The 22615-nt window shown below is 50.8% G+C and overlaps 3 protein-coding genes across 3 annotated transcripts; 1 reads left to right on the forward strand and 2 right to left on the reverse strand.

Annotated features, from left to right (window-relative positions):
- Positions 1–1173: 1173 nt before the first annotated feature.
- TGAM01_v206266 (hypothetical protein) lies at positions 1174–2439 on the reverse strand (the record flags this gene model as incomplete). Its single annotated transcript, XM_018808819.1, has 4 exons — positions 1174–2040; positions 2097–2239; positions 2306–2328; positions 2381–2439. The coding sequence occupies 4 exons, from the start codon at positions 2437–2439 to the stop codon at positions 1174–1176; spliced, it is 1092 nt and encodes a 363-aa protein (XP_018657918.1).
- Positions 2440–6385: 3946 nt separating this feature from the next.
- On the forward strand, positions 6386–7417 carry TGAM01_v206267 (hypothetical protein; the record flags this gene model as incomplete). The annotated part of the gene is made up of 2 exons (XM_018808818.2): positions 6386–7013; positions 7077–7417. 2 exons carry the CDS (start codon positions 6386–6388, stop codon positions 7415–7417), a joined length of 969 nt encoding a protein of 322 aa, XP_018657917.2.
- Positions 7418–14056: 6639 nt separating this feature from the next.
- On the reverse strand, positions 14057–16200 carry TGAM01_v206268 (hypothetical protein; the record flags this gene model as incomplete). Its single annotated transcript, XM_024549836.1, has 5 exons — positions 14057–14832; positions 14910–15140; positions 15205–15657; positions 15729–15918; positions 15985–16200. The coding sequence occupies 5 exons, from the start codon at positions 16198–16200 to the stop codon at positions 14057–14059; spliced, it is 1866 nt and encodes a 621-aa protein (XP_024405400.1).
- Between the last annotated feature and the right edge of the window lie 6415 nt (positions 16201–22615).

The following is a 22615-nucleotide window of genomic DNA, read 5'->3' on the forward strand; positions in this document are numbered from 1 at the left end:
CCGTTCTGATCGAGGATATGTGATTGTGAGGGTATCTTCACCGGATTCGTCGTCTGTCGCCACATGAAGCTTGATGAGGTCGCGCTTCTTTGGTTTGGGCTTGGGCTTTGGCGGTTTAGGAGGAGGTCCGAGAGCGGATTGAATACTCGTGCCGACCATCCACTCGCAGAGGAGGGAAGGGCCTGCCTTCTTAGGCATATTGGCGATGACGATAGCAATAGATTATTGGTTCAGAAGAGCCGTTAGTAAGATGCTGATTCTACGTTAGCATGCGAATAAAGCAAAAGCGAAGTCGGAGATGAGCACGAACGGCGAGATTGTTGAAGAACATGTAAACTGCAAAAACTCCTGGAGAAGTAGAGACGACCCATAAACAGAAATAAGATGGATTTCAATCGAGACACTCGACAAAGAACAGCTGTTCCAATGGAGAGGAAATTTAGGGGAGAGTGGAATGGAGAGAAGAGGGCAGTGGTGTGGAAAAGGATGAGCGCCAAACTTTGGGGCAGAGGTCCAAAATCTCATGTCAGCTGCCTTCGTCTGACCGCCCAGATGTCGACACTGGTTGTGACGCCGTTGCTTTCTTCTGCAAGTACTTGACTTTTGTCTTCTCTCTTTTTTGTCTGTTCTTCTCTTCACTCCCTCCACAAAAAGTTGAGATTAAAGAGAAAAAAAAAAGCCTCGTCTTCCTAGCCTTGACTTTCCCATCTTGCTCCATCCCTCCACCATATCTAGTCAATCATTTTGCCTGCTTTGAGATTCAGATATGCATTCGTTTCCTTTCTTCTTTTATCCTTATCTCAAGTTACTGAATTCTCGCCAGAAATATCAATCCATTGTATTTGTACAAAATCCTGCCCAATAGGCTGTCCTGTTGACCTCCTTGATCGCGATGTTGCCAACGCCCATATGTTGCCCCCGAATGTTTCCATACTCATCAATTTTTCTGTTCCTGGCAAAGTTCTAAAAAGAGCAGATAGACAAAAATAAGACCGCAAAAAGTTGGAGGAAAAAAAGAAAATAAAATAAAATAATGGAAAAAAAGAAAACCTATACCAGACGCTATTACAGCAATGAAGGATGGCAGTGGCCCCTTTCTTCCTCTCTCTCAACGAAGCGACTTTATATCAAGGCAAAATTTGATCACATCAAGCCAAACTTTGAGACGAGTCCTTAATCGCCCCGATCTAGAAGCGGCCTATGATCGTAATGCTCATCAACAGCACTGTTGTCATCGCCACAGTTCTCATCGTCTGAAATGTCATCTTCTGCCTTGTACAAAAAGTACTGGATAAAAACACCAAAGTCCAACAGGAGCGTCATAGCGCTGCCAGCCAGCCAGCTCAGATTCACGAGAATGTAACGACCATAGAGTCGTCTTGCTTCCTCGGGAGTGCAGGCTTCTTCGCCGCAGTGTGGTGCATATGCAAGAATAGACAAGACGTAGGTGGCGTTTCCCAGACAAGCAAACAAGAAGAAGAGCATGCTAAGGCCTTCCGTCGTCTTGCGCCTCCAGTTGAGAATAAGCTGCGGCAGCCGAGAAGCAATGTATAAAGCGGCGCAAAAGTATCCAAAGACCTGACCCAAGGTATTGAACTCCAAATTATCACTACTATTGGAAGGAGACTTCTCGCCAGAGGCCTTTTCGCCCAGGAACCATCCTGCAACGCCAGCTGCGCACACCATAAGGATCACGATAGAATTCCAAACAGTAGTTTGCAGGGCTGTCGGTGGCGGTTGCGGGGTCGTCGGCGGCTCGGGAATGTGCGGTACTGCTGGCGAAAAGCCAGACCAATCTGATCCACGTCGACCACGGCGGTCATGGTGGCTGTGGTGACCATGAGTTTCTACTCTGGCAATCAGAGCTGTATACTCGTCCACATTGGCGGAGGTAGCTGCCGGCGCAGAAGCGTTGCCGTTTCCATTTGTCTTGGGCGGGGATGGAGGGGTCGGCTCGTCGCGCCAGGTAAATCCACGGTAGTAAAAGAGCTGGCCCAGAAGCACAATGTCGGCGATTGTGTAGTATATCGCCAGGATGATCTAAATACGGACAAATCAGCTTCAAGTAGCGGTCACGCGAGCAGATGGCAGCGTACCATGGTAGGGAGAACTCCCTGCAGAACCGCCCCGAGAATGTTGAAGACATCTCCCAAGAGCCAAATGATGATGAATTGAATCGACAGAGCATCGGCGCTGCTTCGTTGGAAGTTTTGTATGATTTGCGGAGAGAATACGACGACTGGATAAAAGTCAGTCAGTTACTGTTGCATTGAAGAGGTCGTTGCGCGACGGCGATGTCACTAACCCCAGCAGGCAATGGATATAGACCTAGATGGAAAAAGTCAGCGTTGAATTAGTACTATGCAACATTGACACCTACCCGCAAATGCCAGAGATGGCCTCAACGTCTAGGTTGAAAGTCTGTGTTGGGGGAGCCATGGCTGCTGAAGATTGCGGCGGAAATTGCTGCAGCTTCGGAAGCCAAAGTCAATGACGACGATGCCGCGCGATGTCCGCGGCGTGACGGAAAATCGAGGTCGAGGTGGTGTTTTGCGGCGTTCAGAGCTTGCAATTCGGAGGACCCTCAGACGCGCCGACAATTTCTTCTCTGAGGCAAGGGATGCAGAGAGGAGGTGACCATCCTTGATTCACGCAGCGTTTTCTGTCTCCGTCATGGCATTGCCGCAGGCAAAAACTTGGTTTTGTCTCAATTGCAGCTAAAAGGGAATTTCCTAATGCAGCTACCGGCACGTGCCCACAGATGGTACGGTAGCTCGAACCTTGAATTCTCCACAGCAAGCCAGTGAAAGAACACACTACTAGTAAGTACTAGTAATCCGTACAAGAGTACATGAACTTGATACGACTGTATGCTTAACCAGACACAAATATCCTGAAAGGTTTTGGCAATGGAGACGAGTTGAACATAGCAACTAGCTGGTGTGTCATATGACCGCGAGAACGCTCAGCAAGGCGAAAGTGAATCTAGTTGATGCAGATGCTAATTATCTGCAGCTTTAGCTTGGGCGATACGCTACTGATCTCAAAAGTGGGAACACTGCTGCAACAGCTGGCTTATAAAGAGCCAATTGCATACCTAGGTAGCTGTATCAAAAGAGAAATTAGCGACTGCAAAGCGAAAGGAGGTGCACAGTTGAGACAAAAATATATAGAAATATCTCCATATGCATGTATTTATTGCACGACTTGAAGTGGCATATCCATGAATTGAAGGTGTTCTATGGGCTAACTTAAACCAGCACGATGTTATTGCGGTGCAGCCCACTCTGCTTACACTCTACTATTTATTGAGTATCGAACATCATATATGCAAATGGAATAAGTAACAGCAGCAGCAGCAGAGGCAGTAGAAGTAGTAAAGGTATCGGATAGAACTACTAGCAATGGCTATTGCAGAATCGGCGTCAGTAGTAAAATTATACAACACAAGTATAATGAACGAATACAAATCGTTGGCAGTTACACGTAGACAGGTCAATCTGTTGGTGTTGTTCTCAACATGGCCATACCTAGGTATAGCTAGAATTATTATGTCCCTATCAGTAGTAAGTTTTTTCAGCTTGGTATTGCTTAAGTAAGAAATCGTCCTGCGTTGGTTATCATGGCTTTCTGCGCGGATATGGCATGCATCTACTTCATGGTGGGATACCCGCATTCATATAGGCATGTTATCCAAGAAGTTACTTGGTAGTAACTTGGCAACGATTACTTAAACCACACGCATGATCACTAACAGCCTGCATTCGGCATAGAAGCCTATAACGTACAAACGGGATACGTAACAAAAGGCCTGTTGCATCTGCTGAGTTGCAATCCTTGTTCTTGTCAGACTGCATCGTCTAGTATTAATGTGGCGTTTAATCCCTGTGGCTACTCAAGTCATGTGCGATATAGTAATGCATTTCACCAGAAGAAGCGGGTGCAAGACTTGAGAATGTGATAGATGATGAGAGCATTATCACGAGCCAGAAGCGTAGCTTTGGCAGCATGCTTCACGTTGAGCATCTCAGTCTACAGACCAGCATCGAGAAGTGAACATGTTGTATTCACCTCATCTTATCCCCTTTCCCTCATCTTCATCACCGTTGTTGACGTCGTCGTCATCAAGGTGCTCGCTCTCAGCTCATCAACCGCCGTCAGCTTGGGGGCCGATGAACAGGAGTCTCACCCGACCTCCCCGTCAAGTGATTCGCTCTGCCCATCAAGCCAGTTCACGGCCTCTGGCACGGCGCTTGGGGTGCATGAGCGAGTACATCCGAGTACCTCCGAGCATACGTGCAAGCAAGCTTGCTGTGCCTGGGCCTTCCGTACCAGCCGGTATTCCTTGCATCTTTGCAACCCTCGCTTCGTGGGCACGTATAAAGCCTGCTCGGTGAGGTATAGAGTACTTTAGGCATGATGCGAGGCTTATCAGCCCCCTGGCAGGTGATACTCATGCCCCGCCCGGAAAGGTCAACGCGACCAGAGGCGGCGAGCAGCTTGATTTAGCGGTTGTTGGCTGCTGTTTTGCTTTAGTAGCAAGGTGTGTTGGGTACCTATAAAGCCTGCTTGTCGAGCTTATCAAGTTGATCCCACTGGCCACCGCTGCTCCAAGTACAGAGTACTCGTATCTCGTACTCGGGGCAACTGGCGCCTATCAGCCGGGCCATGAGATTTTGTGCGTACTACTAACATACCTTGGGTGGTATTCAGAGCAAAATACAGGTGAAGGTCAGCGCTCTAGCACGGTGAACTCCTGCATCATGTGCCGAATGCCTTGTCAACCTGTTTCGCCCATCCATCCAATCTCCAGCCATTCCCGGCACCCATGTGCAGCGCAAGTCCAGGCCAGAAAAGCGCCGGCGCTTCTCCCCATTCGCTGCGCCAGCGTGCCAGGCCGCGCGTGATGATTGGCCACCACCGCTAATAGTCCTCGGTACCGCTAGGGAACGGGTGCTAAGAGCTTGAGTGCCTGCAGCATCCAGGCCAAGCTCCTGGGCGGGCGTGTACCAGGTACCTGCGTTCCCCTCTCTTTTTGGCGCTCTCTTGCCTCTTGAGTTTCAGCCTCAGGCCGCAATCCGCAGCCTAAATGAGGCTTAGCCTACCAGGTAGTGATTTCTATCGCTCCTGCTTCTTCTCTTTTATCGCCCGTGACCCGCCTCCCGTGACTCGTTCCTTCCCTCTCTCGCAACAAGACATCTGGTCGTCCTGAGGAGAGCAAAGACATTACGCCTTGTAAGAATAACAGTTTGGTCACTCAGGACTCTCAGCTGCAGGCGTCGCGACACTCTCTTCCTTGATGCCATTTTTTTCTCAGCGTTTTTGAGGCCTTTGATGCGGTTTTGTCGCTCGACTTAAACGATATCACAACGCAAAACACGTGAGAAACCCGTGATCTGGCTCCAGCAGTGTCTGGCTCTAGCACGCACATGACCGATCGTCAAGGTAAGCTTGCATGCCTTCCTATCCATCTATCTAGCTTCAAGAGCGAGCTCCTGGGCTTGGGCGCACGATGCACCAGCTGCGCGAGAGATGCGCGAAGAGCTCTCTTCTTCTTCTTCACTTTGCTCTTTGCCGTGCCTCACCAGCTGCAGCATCACCGCCCGTTTCCTGCGCGTCAGTTGGGACGCATCTGAAGCTCATTGCTGTGCACTGCATCCATTCGCATCGGCTCTATCACGCCCTGCTGAACCCTTGATGCTGCCTGTTGTTCTGCCGGCGCTGAATCACCATCGTGGTCGTCGTCGTCGTCGTCATCTTCGCGTCTGGCTACACTTCGCATTGCACCTGCACTTGCGCTTGCACAGGTTATGAAGAGCGAAGCGTCGTGGTCGCGACGGCGATGATGCGCCCTGAGCTCGAGTGAGCCGCGATGAATGAGATGCGCGGTCGCCAGCAAACGGCTCGCTGTCTTTGGATCGCTTCCGGTGTCTCAGCGCACACGGCAGGAGCTGCATTAGCATCGTGCACGTCGGTCTCGCTTCAGTGTTTGAGCAAATGCAAACTTGCTGCTGCTCAACATTGGCCGTGACCAGGCTTTGCACCCCTGCCCGTATCGATCTCAGCCTTGCATTGCATCCGTCACCATTGTCGTCCAGTGATATGAGTTTCCGTGCTGGGCATGGACAAGGGCCCTACATACCAACTGAAACTTCTCTTTTTGGCGCTTCCTTAATATATGCTTGCAAGCATTCGTATTTCTAGTGTCTTTGTCTAACCAGAGTGATAGGCTTAAGGCTGCATGTGCTTCAGCTCTGACCGTAGACCTTGCAACTATCAGGACTCGACTATAAAATCCCGTTGTTCTGCTTAAACAGCTCTCAGGGCTACGCACTCTCCTCGGTAGCTCGTGGACAATCCTCTCTCATCCACTCGAAGAAGCTAGATGATGGCCGACACACTTGTATCTGAACACCCCGACCTATCTGGCTTTCCAGGCTCTCCTGGACAGAAACGAAAGCGCGAATTAGAGAGCCCCAACCTTGGACGCGCAAAGCGTGCTGCTCCTCCCGCAGCCATGTCAGCGTCACCGGCGGACACGGCTGCCTTCATTGAGAACGCCATCGAGGCCTCGCAGGCGGCCGCGGCCAGTGGCGTCAACGTTGCAGACTTCAACGCCCTTCAGCAGGCCGCCGCTGCGGATCACACCGACGCCTCGGACCCTTCCAATGCTACTAGCACAGCTCAGGCTGCTCTGGGCATGTACCCGACCCTCCACGTACCACCATCAACCGAGGAGCAGTTCTCTGCTCAGGTGGCTGTTGACCCTGACCACGGCCATGGAGACGCATTCAAACACGACACCCCTTTCAGCACAGATGTCACACAGCAGACTGACCCCCTGATGGACTCAGCGGTTAACCAAAACCCACCACCTCCCCCGAACGGTGTTCAGACTCATCCTCCTCCTCCTCCACACGCTCGATATGTCATTCAGCCTCCTCCGTCTAACCCTAAGCCGAGTGTCGGATCAGAGGAATGGCACAAGATGCGCAAGGATAATCACAAAGAAGGTAAGAACACAGCTATTCATTAGCATTTGGTAGACTGGCCTTGGGGACTGACAAGAAGTGCAGTGGAGCGTCGACGCCGCGAGACTATCAATGAAGGCATCAACGAGCTGGCCAAGATTGTGCCGGGCTGTGAAAAGAACAAAGGCTCAATTTTACAGCGGGCTGTGAGCTTCATCACTCAACTTAAGGAGAACGAGCAGCAGAATATTGAGAAATGGACGCTGGAGAAGCTCCTCACAGAGCAAGCTATTACCGAGCTCAGTGCTTCCAACGACAAACTGAAGCAGGAGTGCGAGAGGCTCTATCGTGAGCTGGAAACATGGAAGCGAGTTGCACAGCAAGCTGGACTTGAGCCACCGGCTGCACCAAAGGAAGAGCCGAATCCCGCTATGCAGTCGAGTTAGGAACCTGAGCATGCATTGGTGATTTTCCACCCCCCAGCATCTCTAACAGGCTCTCTTTCAAACTTTTCCGAAGCTTTCCACGTTCCACAGCAGGCCAAGACGCAGCACGAAAAAGACGTCAACTCGTGAACCCTCTTGCTTCCCTCTTCTCTTTTTCTTTTTGCAAGGCTATATCATATCCATGCCTTTTGCCAAATTCTTTCTTCTTTTCGCCTCTCCGCTTCGGCAATGATGATGACTACGTTTCAAATCGTTCTCTTTCTCATTTACAAACTCCTCAATATCTATGCAACCCTTTCTCCACCCCTTTCACTCCGATTTCTTTTTCACTCTTACTGGGCCTAGCTTTAGGGCGAGATACCATTTCTCAACTGGAAGACTTACTCTTCTAGTAGCTTGGCGTTTGGTAGGATTCATTTTGGAGAACTAGAGAGGGGTTAAGCTTCATGATCATTGCTTGGAGCGCGCCAGAAACGCACAAGACAAGGCTGGGCTTTGGGCTACATGGGAAAGATTCTACGTAATTAGCAAAGTTTTTTTTGTTGTTAGCGCTGTCCGATTTTACGGACTACAGATAATGTGTACGATCCTTGATGATGCCCAACCTGTTATTGCCCCATTTTCATTCTTGCCTCTTCCTTCTCTAATCTTTCTTCTGATTCTGGCGAGTTTCTCTTTCATCGGTGTGATTCTCCCTTCTATGGACTTCTCACTTCAACGTGTTTGGATGGCTCAAAGCGATATTGACCAGGGATGTGCCCATAAGGTCTCCTTTTTTAATCACCAGGCAATCTACAAGCAAGTAACTATTTGTTGGGGCTCGTGGCGGAAGCAAAGCTTGCATCTCCGCGGGTCACCAAGGATGGATGCGCAGCGCATTGCATCTCAAGCAGCTGGCAACCGAACATCGAGATTAAGCGATTGGATGCTGGACCCTGTCCATGTCTCGCGTTAGCAAGTGTTGGCCGAGTGCCTTTTTGGGGGCCGACGAAGACGGCATGCCGCGAATGGCAGCCCAGCGAAGCTAGTGGAAACGACAAGGTGTGATTATCTGCCCGAAGCGATGCGTTGTGACAAGAAGATCGGACATGAGGGGATGGCTGCTTTGAGAGGAAGACGACGTAAGACATTTTTGCCCTTTTTTTTTTCTCTTTCTTTCTCAGGCTGACCAACGTGGCGCCTTTTCAAGTCTCAAGTTTCCAGGAGAGAGAGCTGGCTTATTCCCGTGCGGTATTTCCATGATCCATAGCTGGGTCTCTTTTTTCTCGTTTCTTTTCCTCTCCCTATTTGGCAACAGGACTCGCTCTCTTTTTCAGCTCATTTACACCAACACCCAAGGATGCCGCGGCACCACCGCACGGAATGCCATTATGCGGCAGCCAGCAAGGCTCGCTTGACGCAGGCGGAGTGCATCTAGAGTAGGCTCCTTTTGGATATTCCTACAGTAGCCACGTTTCATGAGACCCTATCAAGAGGGAGAAAAGAAAAGAAGCATGGCGACGTGGCTGGCTGGCTGGGGGACCTGGGTCGAGCGGCTGAAAGAGGGGAAATTGACAGTATTATTTTGCCAACAGCTTCATTCTCCTGATTTCTTTGCAAGGCGAGGATGAGGAGGGATCTGCCCGCCTGGGCTCGTGCAAGGGAGTATTTAATGGTGACGCAAGGAGACGCTTGCTCCTTATTCTTCGTTATTACTCGGGAGTGTTTTCAGGGCCAAATACGAATGCATGAATAGCAGATCAAATTTAGTGCTTCAGCCGGACAAGACGAGACATGACAGCGAAGACAAGCAGGGCAAACACATCGCTGGAGTACGAGCTGGCGACTGCCTGGTAGGTGGTGAACTACCGCCCAAGTACAAAGCTCGCAAGCCGCGTCGCACGCAAGCAAGGGACAAGAAAAGAGACAAGAAGCAATGCAATGCTACCCTCCACCTGTTGCCAAGGGGGTGCTAACACTAACGGGGAGAACGCGGAGGCAGCTCCGTGGCTGGGCTATTGGCTAGCCTCTATGCTTTTTCAGGACCCTCGCTGTTTTCTCTCTTACAAGTGTTTTCGCCCCGCCTGGCCCTGTTTTGTTTTCTGACAAGGGACAGGGGGGTTCCAAGGAGAGGAGAGAAACAGGGTACAGGGGCTTTGGCGTTACATGGCAGTGAGGGAAGAGCAACATACCGTAAACGAAATAGATTAGCCCGTTATTAATATGTACTTGAGTGTTAATGACACAACATTTTCGACGGTGACATATTGGGGGCTTGAATGGGGTTGATCTTGTCTTTGCTTTTCTGCCTCCTTTTTTTTTTTTTAGCGTATGCGTACCTTTGCCGGGGGTTCATCGCCAAGAATACGGACATGGCCCTCTGTCAATGCGTATATGTATGATTTGTTTGTTTTTTGTTTCGGTAAACACTGGTTGGTTGCAGATCTCATTGGACACCAAAAGGAGATGGTTGCTTTTCAGCTGCTTACGGCCACGGCCTACTGCAGTGTATAGCCTATCTAGTACCGACTTCAGTTACTTGTAGTTATTCACTCTTACAGCGGCGATGAATATGAGAGTAGTTTCACTGGTAACCCCTCATATACAAGAACTACCAATCACGTATCTACTTACAAATCCATCTTTGACCAGGCTTTCATGGGCTGTGCTTGCACACCGCAATCATGCAAGGAAAAAGTCAGACCGTGACAAGGTCCCAGGTTTCGGGTTAAAATCCGTCATCGGGATTCCGGGGCAAGGCCTGCTTCTACCCATCGCGAGCTTACTTGTACGTACATACGAGCGTAACTCGCTTTCCTGAATCTCTCCGATTTCCGACATCCGCGGAACATGCGGAGCAACTCTCAACTCCTCCAGTCTTGTGGCAGTGAAACCATCTTTTTTAAGTCGCTCAAAGAGAGACACGCGGTTGCTTTTTTCCACCCATCTTAAGTTGTCGTCGTGTGTAAAGGTGTCGTTGCAATGACTTGCTAGTTCCCAAACTATCTAATTAAGCATGCAGCTCGAAAGTAAGGCGAGACGGGCCAGACCGCTCGATTTATACTGCTTAAGGAATGTTAGTTTTATACTACGCACATTGTTAGATCTAGGCTTTATGATTAGTTTACCGGCAAAGCATCGTAAGGCAAAGTGATATACGACAACTTGATACTGTGCAGTAGCAGCACCACCGTCTTCGTCCTTCGGTTCACTTACGCGAGCTGCATGGCCAAGACCCTTTTTTCTTAGTGCAACATGTTTGCTAATACGACTTTGTTATACCGATTTCATTGCCCCCACTGAGAAACATTTTTGAGCAACTACTGCAAGTTACAGTAGCATTGGCGACTGGGAAAGGGGGGGGCGTGAACTCAAACGATCGAAGGTGCCGTGATGATAGCACATGATATACCTATCTAGCAGCTGTGTTCCGTAAAAATAGCCCGTTAGGACTTGGCTGATGGACATGACATGGTTGGGCCTTGCCTTACCGATGCACCAACTGCCCTTCTAGCACTTACAAATGTCACTGTCCTAATGCAAGAAGACACGCTTGTTGGCTGTTTGGTTCAGGCATAGTTAGCTCTATGCAATGATATCTTAGGTCCAGCGGGCTCGGGTTATGGGACCCGGCTGCCGTAGAATCCTGTCGTTTTCCCGGTCTTCTGTTTACCCCCTACCTTTTACAAAAAGCTAAAGCACCTTTCTAGGCAGTATGGAGTAAAACGCCTTCTTGTTCGTTAATGTAGCTGTAGTAGTACCTGTATCCGAACACCAAAAACATTGTAGGTGTAGTATTAGGTATATCAAGCAAGCAGCTGAGCCATATTATCCCAAGCTTTAATGAACAACTCCTCATTGTCCATATTGCTCCGTACATGTATACAGCTACATACATACTACACCCCAGATAGCAGTACTGACCCTCTTCCGGAGCAAAACAACGTCCAGCCTCTTCCTTTTCTTCAGCTTCTCAACTTTCTCCCCCCTTTTCCCTCTCTCTTTCTATGTTTAGCCATCATGTAGGCATCTCAGCCATCAGCCCCCCTAGCCAGCTGAACACACTGTTCGTCCTCCAATCCCAATCTGCCATGGACCTAGTCCACACACACTTTGCCCGCATCAACTCAGACATACAGCATTAGTGCTGTATACTACTTGTACACGGGGATATACTTGTACATGCATGTGCTCCTATCCATGCCAACTCAAACCTGCTCATCTACCTAGCTTTGCTTTGGACATGTCATCTGTATCTACTACCTGTTCGTCTCGTTTTGATACTACTCTTTGCTGTGTACATCTACGTACATCCACGTATAAGAAGAAGAACCCCCCCCCCCCCCCCTCCCCACCAAACAGGCTAGCCTAGATTACACTTCCCTCGCATCAACAAAACATGACACATCACTTTTCTCTCTCTCTCCAATACTTTTCAAATCCGGCTGCCTGATCCATCTCCATGACGTACAAAGTAGATACCTACCCGCAGCCCAACCAAATACTACCGGAGTACTACTAGTAGCTCCAAACCCAGCAAGGGGTGCGAAGAAAATAGTAGAGTAGTAGTAGTAGTAGTTACTAGCAGCAGTAGCAGTAGTAGCAGCAGCAGCAGCAGTAGCAGCAGTAGCAGCAGTAGCAGCAGCAGTAAGTATTCTAACTTTGGTGTTATTGTTAACAAATGTGTGCTGATTGTTTAATAATTCCCTCTTTTTCTTCGCACCCCTTGCCTAGCAAGTATCCTGTCCCCATAATCAAGTTCCCCCCCCCCCAAAAGAAGATCCTCCCCGCCACTTTATGAACCCATGAGCCAACGGCTTGTTTCCTCCCCCAATGCTCTCCAAAATAAATTAAGGGTTTCAAACTTTCAGGCACTTGTATCATATCATAATCGTGCCACATCATATCACATCACTTTTTTCATCCCCATCGCTTCCGTTCCCGTCTCTTTTTGCCTTCCCGCCGATCTGATCCCCGGACGAGGTGGGAACTAACACTAGTTTAAGAAGTGCTTCGTGAGAACTTTGCTCTCCCATGCCAAATCTAACTGTAGGCTTCTTTTTGGTAGAAGTACTCGCTTGTACCGTTCCTAGTATTACTCGCGGCCATCAACTCGGCACTTCTCCGTGATGCCCGTGCCTTATACTTGTATGCAAGTAGTATATGTAAGTTTTTCAACACACCCCCTTGCGCACTACATGACTCCTTCACCTCCATCCAATTCAAAACAAAGTTCAATATTCATTCGCACGCCCCTCTTTTACATACCTAATTCGTAGCTTCAGCTGCGGCCTGACACTCCTATCTTTGTATACATTTCGGCCGCTTCAGCGTCTCAGCAGGGGCGACAGAGCTTTGCTCAATTCATTTCTTGTTGGGCGAGAAAAAAACGGGTGTCAATTACCTACATGGGTAAAACGCTTCTAGCATATACCATTGCGTATTCAAACAGGTAGGAGAGCAAAGCAAAGTAAGAAAGTAGAAATTAATATACCTGGGAAAAATAAACATTGTAATAGCTTGCTCATATATTTTACTACGCATCTTATGTAGTCGCTAAAGAAAACATTAGTTATCCCATATATCAAAAGAAAGTTCTCGCTTGGCCAGCCATCCACTTTCCTCCCCCCCTTCCGCGCCCCCATAAACCTAAGAAGACCACTCTTCTTCGCAAAAGAGACGCTGGCCAACTAACTAAGAGTCAAAAGGAAAAAAAAGTAGAAATCAAGAGAAATGAGAAAGGAAATTAAAAAAAAAAAGATAGCATCGCTTGCTTAGTTCGCTATGCCTTGTTCAGTCTACGTAATTCCTTGTAAACCACTCCAGATAAACCCCCCCACCCACAGATTTCCATCTTGCACCCACACAGACATGATTAGACGACAGAACAAATGAGATAACAATTCCGTTCAGAGAAAAAAAAAAAAAGAGCCCCCGCCAAAAATCTGAAAAGTCTTCTCAAGTATCACTGTCCGTCAGGTGTGAGCATGTATCCAAAAGGTTACAATAACTAAGCCATAAATGTCAGAGGCCCTGTGAATCGCCAGAGACTAGAGAGAATTCCAAAATAAAAGAAACAAATCTCATCGAAAAGATTGCCACTGGAGGCAAGAAATGTTCATATCCACCCAATGAAAGGAGATACAGCCGCAGACAAATAGATCAAACAAAAATCCAAAGACCAAAAAGAGAATTGGCAGTCTTGCCAAGAGCAAATCGCCCATCCATGCTCTGTATACTACCATTGGTACACTACTTCAATCGATCATCGCTTTCCTTGCAGGAGGTTGGCGGGATAAAAAAGAAGTGAAAAGCAGCCTCCAGGAATAAAGCACAAGCAAAGTCCGCCTGTATCGCCCACGACATCAATCTCGTCAAAAAGGGATCCTCCTCTCCCCACAGGCAGCTGAAAAATTCATTGAACGCCAGGATAGACCGACTCGATAACAAGCAAATTGGGACAAAGAAGAAATAGAATAGAATAAAAGATCCAATCACACAATTATTGGTCAATATGCGTTCCAGTGCGTACCGCGCTCTGTATTGCCGAGACCAGGCCCCTGTACGTAGCATTATACGCACAAGCTAGACTTTATAGGCTCGCTTTCCTGTAGCCTGCTGATACCACTAACCCATTGCGCTATCGCTCTCCCTCTTTCTTTATTGTAAGGAAGGGCGATGTCCAGCGGGATCCACAACTTGGGCCATGACTCTCATTCCACGTGTATCATTGGACATTGCGTAGTTGTAGCCTTGCTGTTGGCTAACAGGAGGTGTTTGTGACAGGTCTCCCGATCTGAATATCGCGTTGCCGTTTGGGTCGTATTCACTGCGATGCGGCGCATCGAAAGAGCTCGGCATGAAGGGCTGGCCGGTTGTGATGGGCACCCCGGGGCTCACAAATGTTGCTGGTTGCGCAGCCGTTTGCTGCTGACCATATTGGTACATGGATGATCCACTGGTGGCCGCCGAGGCCTGTGGCCACTGCTGGGAGTACAAGTTCCCTCCTGGGCTGGCATAGTCGCTGAACACCGATGGTCGCCGGCTGGCATCGTGAGAGGTGGCAACCAAATCAAGGGTAAGGTTGCCAGTAGCAGCCGCAGCTGCAGTGGTAGCGGTGGGCACGGCTTGGCCGCTATGGACGGAGAGTGTGTTGCCCTCGACAAATGTATGCTGCTGTGAGGGAATCTCCGAAATCATTGACTGGGGGAATGTATTAGCCCGTGCTGTTAAATCGTTAATGAAGGCTGGTCCCCGAATGCTCGTGGCAGAGCTGGGCTCCGATGCCGGGTGCGGCAAGCCCTGAGAAACCGGAGGTTTGGATCTGGATACATCATGATCCTCTTCGTCCTTGATAAAGCCAGCATCTTCAGGGTCTGAAGCGTAGCTCTCTGGCATCTTGTCTTCTGCCATGACATAGACTTCAGTTGTGCCATCTATACATCGTTGGTGTCAGTATTAGGAACTTTTTGCTCTCAAGAGCTCAGATCTAGAAGAGTGGCGACTAGCTTACCGATTTCGCCGTTCTTGTACCGTTCCTCCAGCCGAGCTACCTTGAAGATTTCAGTAAGAAACGGCTTCTTCTTGGCATTTGCCTCGTTGTCCATGAAGAAGGATGACAGCGCCTCATTCGTGGTTTCATCAAGCTTCTTCACATTCAGACCAAGCTTCTGGATCTCAGTATGCTGCTTGTGGTTGGGTTCCACAACCAACCTGAGGATGTGGGCGAGAAGGTGGACACGCTCTGTTTCGTTCGATTAGCACATGTGAAATCGCCTGTATGTGATGCCGCGAAAAGTTTGACTAACCTCGCTTGTATAGATGATCGGGCTCTTTATGGCGGACCTTGTCGTCCTTTGTGGGACCCCACGCTTTCGGCCACCATCCTGGTGCCTTTTCATCGCTACCAGTGTAAGGATGCGTTGATTGCTTCTTGGGCTCCACGGCCTTGACCCAAGCCTTGGCAATGAGTTTGCAGGCCGTCTGCTGGCAGTTCTTGAAGCGCTGCTCGTAAAAGCTCCATACAGCAGCCGAGTCGCCAATCTTGATGCACCTGCGAGATGAAACAGTCATGGGAAGATCGTCTTCATCATTGATAGCCCGTGCTCCTCTGACGCGCTTGCGGCCTTGACGAACAGGACTGCCACTCCATTCTCCGAATGCAGAGTTGCGGCGACGGTCCATTCGACTACGACCGAGCCCAGCGGAACGACCGTAGAAGCCGTCTTCAAGATTATAATCGTCCAGCATAGGATCAGCACCTTTTTGACACACTGGTCAGCAACCAACCGAGTAGAAAGGTTTTTCGTATTGTAGATTATGGAGCACAAACCTGAATCAATGCGGGCCATGACCTGCCGGTATTTGGTGGCATCAAAGAATTGGCGAATCGTGTTGTCACTCATGCCGCGCCCAGTAGTAGGGTTGACAAAGGTCATGGTGGCGCCATCCTCGGTAATGGCAGTGACAAAATAATGCTTGGCGACAATGCCGCAGTGCGTTCTGAGCGCATCGTCGATTGACTGTTTTTCACGCATTGTCAGAAAAGGCATCAACAGCAAAGAGGCAGGGATATCTTGCAAACTTACCATCAAATGGCGACGCGAGTCGTTGCCATCTTGGAAACGAGCATTGTCGGCTTCTACGCCAACGCGCTCCTGTGGAAAGGGATGGTGTCGCTGAACAACATCAGAGGTATATCTCTCTGATGAGAAAGATTGATGCCGCGTAGCATCAGCAGAATAATACTGAGGTTGAAACGTCTGGTGACGGGGAAGTGAATCCCGCGTCCAGTCCTGAACCATGGTTAATGGTGATGGGTAGGAATAGGGTGTTGTCTAGGTCGTAGCAATTATGAAGAGGGCGTATTACGCTGGCAAAAGATGTAAGTGAACAATCAAGGCTCCCAAAAGAGCAGCGCGATTCAACACCAAGTTCGGCTCTGCTTGGTACGACTCCGGTTTGCATAGGCCAAAGAAGGGGATACTAGGGAGGCGGAAGTTGACGGCAAGGATCAGCCACGTTGTACTATCGTCAACGTCTTTGTGGAATCAAACAGAATCCCTCCGGTAATGCAGTGCTACTAAGATTCTGCTGCAAGTGGACAAGACTGTTTAATGGCCAGTCTGTGCTTCAAAGGTAGCGCAGAAGACTGTAGAAATAGAGCACGAGCAGAGTGGCGTATGAGTTTTTCGAAACGAATAGCCAGGCGATCAGACCATACGTGGGGATTATTGAATGCAGTGAAAGGCCAGGATCTCTTGGGATGGCGCTGCTGGCAGTTGGGGGGGTGTGTACGAGGATGCTGTTGTACCCGATTTTGTATAAATCGGCGATGCTGTGTAACAACCGTAGCCGATGTAGCGTCGACGGAGAAGACGAGGGCCGTGTGTGATGCCGACTTGGGTCGCGTTGTATGTGCGAGGCAATGTCGATGATGGCTTCTGATGGCAAGCGTCGAAGGCAGATGCAGCAAGCAACAGGAGCTTTCAACTAACCACCTTGTCCTGCAGCAAGATGTCAAGAGCAGCAGAGGCAAACGGTACTGGCCGGCAGTGAGCCGTGTTCGAGGACGAATCTGTGCAAGGCGCAGCCGATCGCTTTATAGAATGGGACAATTGCGTTGGGCGAATCAGACCAAGACTAGGGAGAGGTAGGGTGTCTCTCGTTGGTTTCCAAACACGGAACTGCTCCAAGACGGGACAGAAATCCCAAGTAGCCGGGCAGATAAGCAAGAGTCGTCTTGGATCGGTTTTTGTCGAGGGCACAAAGAGATCAAGCAGCGGGCGTCATGTGTTGCAATCCCTAGCTATCAGTGGTGTTGCCAAGCACGAACGAGTGCGGCGCGGTAGCACGGCGACAGAACAAACTCGGCAGAATATCGCAAACGCAGAGATGATATTTTCCCACTTTTTTTTTTCTCTTCTTTAAAGAGGGAAAACACTACGCTGAATCTTTGGGACTCTAACAAAACCACCAAGGGAGGGAGGACAAGAAGAAGAAGTCGGATCCGAGGCCGAGGCGAAACGAGAGTCAAGGTGGCCGGCAGTCACCGGGGAGAAGTGCGTTCCCAGGATGAAGAGCAGAGGGCGCAGAATCAAGGACGTGTCGGTTGATATGAGATCCAAGCCAAGCGGCACAAGAGAGGTCGACACAATTGGCCCAATTAGCACCAGGCCCAGACACCACCAGGAAGGACGATGGCAGCTGCGGGTCCCGCACAAGACAGCGGGTTGTCTGTCTCTCTTGTCGCTTTCTTACTCGCGGCCGTTGTGGTTGTTGGCCAGTCCACTTTGGACGGTAGTCTGCTCTTGGGTCCAACGGGCTGGCGTGTCAGCAGCGTCGCACGTCAAGAGGCAAAGACGGGGCCAATGGGAGGAGGCGAGCAGGGAGAGAAGGGAGAGCGAGCGAGAGCGAGATGGACAGAGAGAGAGACACAGAGAGAGAGAAGAGAGAGATGGATCCAAGGAGAAGCAGGAGGCCGGCAGAAGATTGAGTTGAGTGCCTGGTATGCTGGGCAAAAAGAGAAGAAGCAGCACCAGCACCAGCAGAGCGAATGGGAGAATCGCGGACGAGGGTGCGGGCGAGAGTCGACAGTCGAGGGGCAGGTACATGTAGGAAGACGCAGGTGAAGGCAGCCCAGGCCGTTCAGTTGAGGCAAAGCAAGGCGAGGCAATGCAAGGCAGGTCGAGGCATGGGGCATGAGGCCTGTAAGAGCGAAAAGGCGGGCTCGGCCTGGTGGTGATGCAGGCAGGGAGCAGCGCAGCAGCGCAGCAGCAGCGCTGGGCCAATCGCCGGGCCTCTGTGCGCGGCAGATGCACGCAGCCCGTGTGTTTTATTTTTATATCTGTCTCTCTTTCATTCATACGAGTAGGTGTACGTTTCTTTGCTTTTGGCCAGTTCTACCACTAGGTATGCCACGCTGTATCTGCCATCTCTCTTTTTCTACGTTTTCCTTTTTTCTTCCCCTTCGTTTCATCACAACGAGGTCAGTGCCTCAGAAGCTTTGGGCAGAGGGCGAGAGATCGTCCGGCCCGCCAACGTGCTCGCCGCTGAGGCCCCAGAGCCTAGTATATAGAGCCACGAGCCTAGAGCCTCGAAGCTGGGGTTTCTCGCCTGGCGCGATACCTGGAACAGCTCCGGCTGCAGCTGGGGCTTCTGCTAGTCCCCCGTACGAGCCCTCGTAGCACTTGCTGGGCTGGCGCTAGCGGTCGCTGGCGTCGCTCCCAGCCAAGGCACAGCACCAAGGTTCACGCTGCCCTCCACTCGAGGCATGGCAGCACTCCCAGCACCAGCGCCAGCAGTTAGCGTCCGCCGGTAGTGTGCCAATGTCACAGCACACCCACCTGGCCAGGGCCTAGGCCATGCTCAGCAACATCCACGCCATCCGTCGGCCGTCCAGGTCGGCATGTCACCCGCGCCGGTGCCTTTTAGCAGTTCGAGGTGCCACGGGCTGGCAGGGTACGAGCTCGTAGAGTCTCCAAGGGCAGTAGGTATGAGCGACGTAGACTTCTCTGAGGTAGTAGGTTGTACGTAGTATAATACATATATAGTATCACTGCGGTGTATCAGCAGGATAGCGCAGGTGGGCTGCCCTTGGTTGGTGAGGAGCTTCTGCGCAATGTGTAGCAGAGGACGACTTCAGAGGTACAGGCGTGTTTGTTGCTGGCTGTACTACAAGCACCTGGCTGCAGATATTGCGTCCTCAGATTTAACCTCTTAGTCCCGTGTAGCTGTGGAGAGAACGCGCCGCGAGCACGGATGACCCAGTAAACGCCGTCCCCAGGAACACACTCCGTGCTCTACTCCGTTGAGCCACCAGACGCCGAGTCGTTGCTGGATCGTCAAGAGAGAGAGGCAAGAGGCGGCTGCTGACATGCTCGACTCCAAAGCCTGGTAACCTTGACATGCTTCAGCCAGCAGCGCTGCTCCATCAGCGTGCAGGTCAGGTACGAGCATACTGTACGGACTTCGGGCCCGGTATAAGCTGCGCAGCTAGCATTGCCTTGGATCCGTATATTCGTCCCCTCTCCCTTAGCCAGCGGTCCATCGGCCAACAAAGGGGGTCGATCGCCTGTATGGTGTATGGGTATCGGGCGCAACAAAGGTGAAAGCCCCAGCATCGTCACAGTCATACTCGTAATCATCAAGCAGGCGTAGACTGTTAGTCGCCATCCCCGCGCGTCTGGGGAGTTCACAGCTCGCTCTGCGAGTGGCTAGAAACGGACATTGGACACTTGAGCTGCGTGCAGGACACTAGAGGCACCGCACTGCCTGGGGAGCATAGAGGCAGCCCTCGATCCCATTCCATCCGGCACCCGAAACAAAGCTGTGCGGCTCACCGACTAGCACGAGTGCCACAGGAGCACCACTTGGTGCCGGTAAGAGACAAGTGGCAGCACCACCTCCTCCAGGAAGACCAGGGACATGACGGCAAAGTCGCGTGTCTGCACAAGTAAGGCGCTCGGCTGTAAGTCGAGCGTACTAGTGGAATAGAGTTCAGTTGTGCGTACCGAAGGAGGTTCCCCTCAACAGGGGTGTTGTAGCCTTTATTTTGCCCAGCCCAGGCTCGAGCCAAGCATTGGCCCAACCACAACACCATGTCCCAGGAAGAGCTAAACGCACAAGGCCAGCACTTTCTCTGAGGGCAGCGCGCGTTGGGACGGCGCTGACGCATCTCCTTCGATTTGGTCACGATCCGTGCGTCGTGTAGCGCTGCCTCTAACACATTCTCACCAGAAACTGCTGTTTCTACTCGCACGAGTACAGTATCACCCTTCTTCATCTCCGTATGAGGTACAACAAATGGTGGTCCTCGCACAAGTGCCACCAGCAATTCACTCGGCCTCATTGGCTGCTTCTTGCTCCAGAGCACGAGCGGTTCGGAAATCTCCAGTGTATCCACCCAGATATCGAGCCAACGCGCCTTCTTTCTCTCCCCCTTCCCTCTCTTGGATGGATACCCAGATACAAGTACATGGCAGAGCCTTTTCGTTGGCTCAGCATATCCCGAGCGTGCCTGTGCCGCATGGAAGCTCGGGAAGTTAATAGCGGCATTCAAGCCTGGGTACCAGGGCTGGCAGCCCAGGGTGACAAGCGGCAGCTCCAGGATAGCCCTGCTCGTGCCAGCGAGGATTGCGTAGCCCACGGGGCTAACGGTGAGACGGAAAAGGGAAAAAAATCCAAAATCAGGCCAAGAACAAAGCAGACGCCAATTAAATGCGTCTCCAAACCTTGGTTTTGCATAACCTAAATAACATTAGCATCCTTCCAAGTTAGTGCCCCGAACGGAGGACTATCTGTTCAGGGAGAAAATGGGCTGTGGATCAGACATAATTGGTACGAAAAACGGACCTTGGTAGTGCGACCATTCCATAGCTACAGCCGTCCGTCTGCTAGTGGTATTTTACCCGAAGCTCGTGTATGGATGACAGCAGTGCTCCATGTTTTTAACTCTCCTCTGAGACAAAGCATGGGTTGAGTGTTTGATTTGCAAAATTTATGCCGTCAAACCCATTCCGCTGCCAGCAAGAAAAGTGAGACATACCGCAACTCTGGCTCCACGCAATATGGAGAACAAAGAAGGTGGGGTTTTCGAGGGAAAGAAGGCTTGCGAGCCAGCATCAAACTGCTTCCTGCTCTGCGGGCCAGACCAGTAGCGAGCAGGCTGCCTGCTATCACACTGCATCTCTCCAGTCTGATGCTGGCTAGGTCATAGTTCGAAACACAGGCAGATGCTGCACATTTGCAAACCACGAAGCATCGATGATGCAGATGACTTACCTTTTGGGCCGTGCGCATACAAGTAGTAACGGTAAAATCCATCGGCTTGTGACAAAGCTCACCACAAAAGCGTACCGTGATGCCTCGTGAATAGCTGCCCTCTCAATCCCCCCCTTTTTTTCTCCCCCTCCTCGGTAGCCACGGCCAATGGAAGAAACGCCGTGCAGGTTGGAAACAAAAGAACGTTCTGCCTGCGCCCGTTGCGGATTGGCCCAATTGATCCGCTCTCTTGGACCACGTTGTTATCGGCAGTACCACTCGTACGGAGTGTGCCATGAACCAATGCCGGCTTTGGCAGCCATTGACTTCGGGCAAGGGTAGAGATAGTTTCAGCCCGTCTTGATACAGACGCGCTGTGGAAGCACTTTCGACAAGGCTACACCACCACTCTGGAGCCGTGAGGTAATAAAAGTCTGCAGTTCGGGGCACGCACGAGTAGATCGTCGCCAGGAACCAGAGGCAGGGATGGTGGCTTTGGCTCGCTGTCGCTAAATGGCTAAATGCTGTTGTATGCGCTGATCAGCAGGCGTGCCCCGTCACGAGACCCGGCTGGCTCCATCCTTGGCTCAGAGATGGAACTTGCCGTGATGAGAGAGAGTCATCGCATGAAGTCGCCTTTCTGGAGGTAGCGTTGGCACTGCCAATGCTTCTTGTTTTGTGAGCTCGTTGGCCAAAAGTCTCTCCCTGCATCTGGCTCTGGCCTTTCTCGCTCGTCCGTCACCGAAGCTGGGTGAAGCGTAAACTACAACAATGACCTGGAACGCCAGATTCTGCGACTCTCTCCCTAGACATTTCCTATTGGGCGGCAAGTGTTGCTGCTTTGAAAGAAAGACTCTCTAGGCACGCAGCTAAGTTCGGGGATACCGTTGTGGCAGTGAAAGGCGTCAACCCCCCAGGCAATTTCGAGCCCTTGTGCCTTCTTCGTAGACTTGCCTTCTTCTCTTCTTGCTAGTAGGGGTGATGAAAGAGCGTGCCTGTTGTCAGTAGCACTTTGACCTCGCCGGCGACGATGAGATACTTGGCCAGTACAGCTAAGAGCCAACCAGTAGTGGGGAAGAGCACGCTGCGTCTGCTTGGGTCTCGGGCTGTACTGCAGAGTACTTGAGTGCCTGCCTACCTGCCCGGGATTTGCCATTCCAGCAGCTCGGGGCCAACGGGAAGGAGACAGTGACAGCCATGCTTCAGGGGTGGGCAATGGCCGGGAGCGAAGGAAGGTGCTTGGAACCTCCAGCTGGCACCACTGCTATATTAAGTGCTCTAGTGCCTCTGCCCTCCCTGAGTAAATACCAGTGCCGAGTTATTGGATGCTTTTGCTGGGGTGATGCAACCTTTTGCCAGACACACTGGTACTGTAGCAGTACTTGGACACTTCAACTCCTCAGCCCAGTGCCATCTTGCCATCTCGTCTTACTAAACACCAACACACCAACGGCGTCT

This window comes from Trichoderma gamsii (genome assembly GCF_001481775.2).
Source record: "Trichoderma gamsii strain T6085 chromosome Unknown Scaffold_21.2, whole genome shotgun sequence".
Lineage (NCBI taxonomy): Eukaryota > Fungi > Ascomycota > Sordariomycetes > Hypocreales > Hypocreaceae > Trichoderma > Trichoderma gamsii.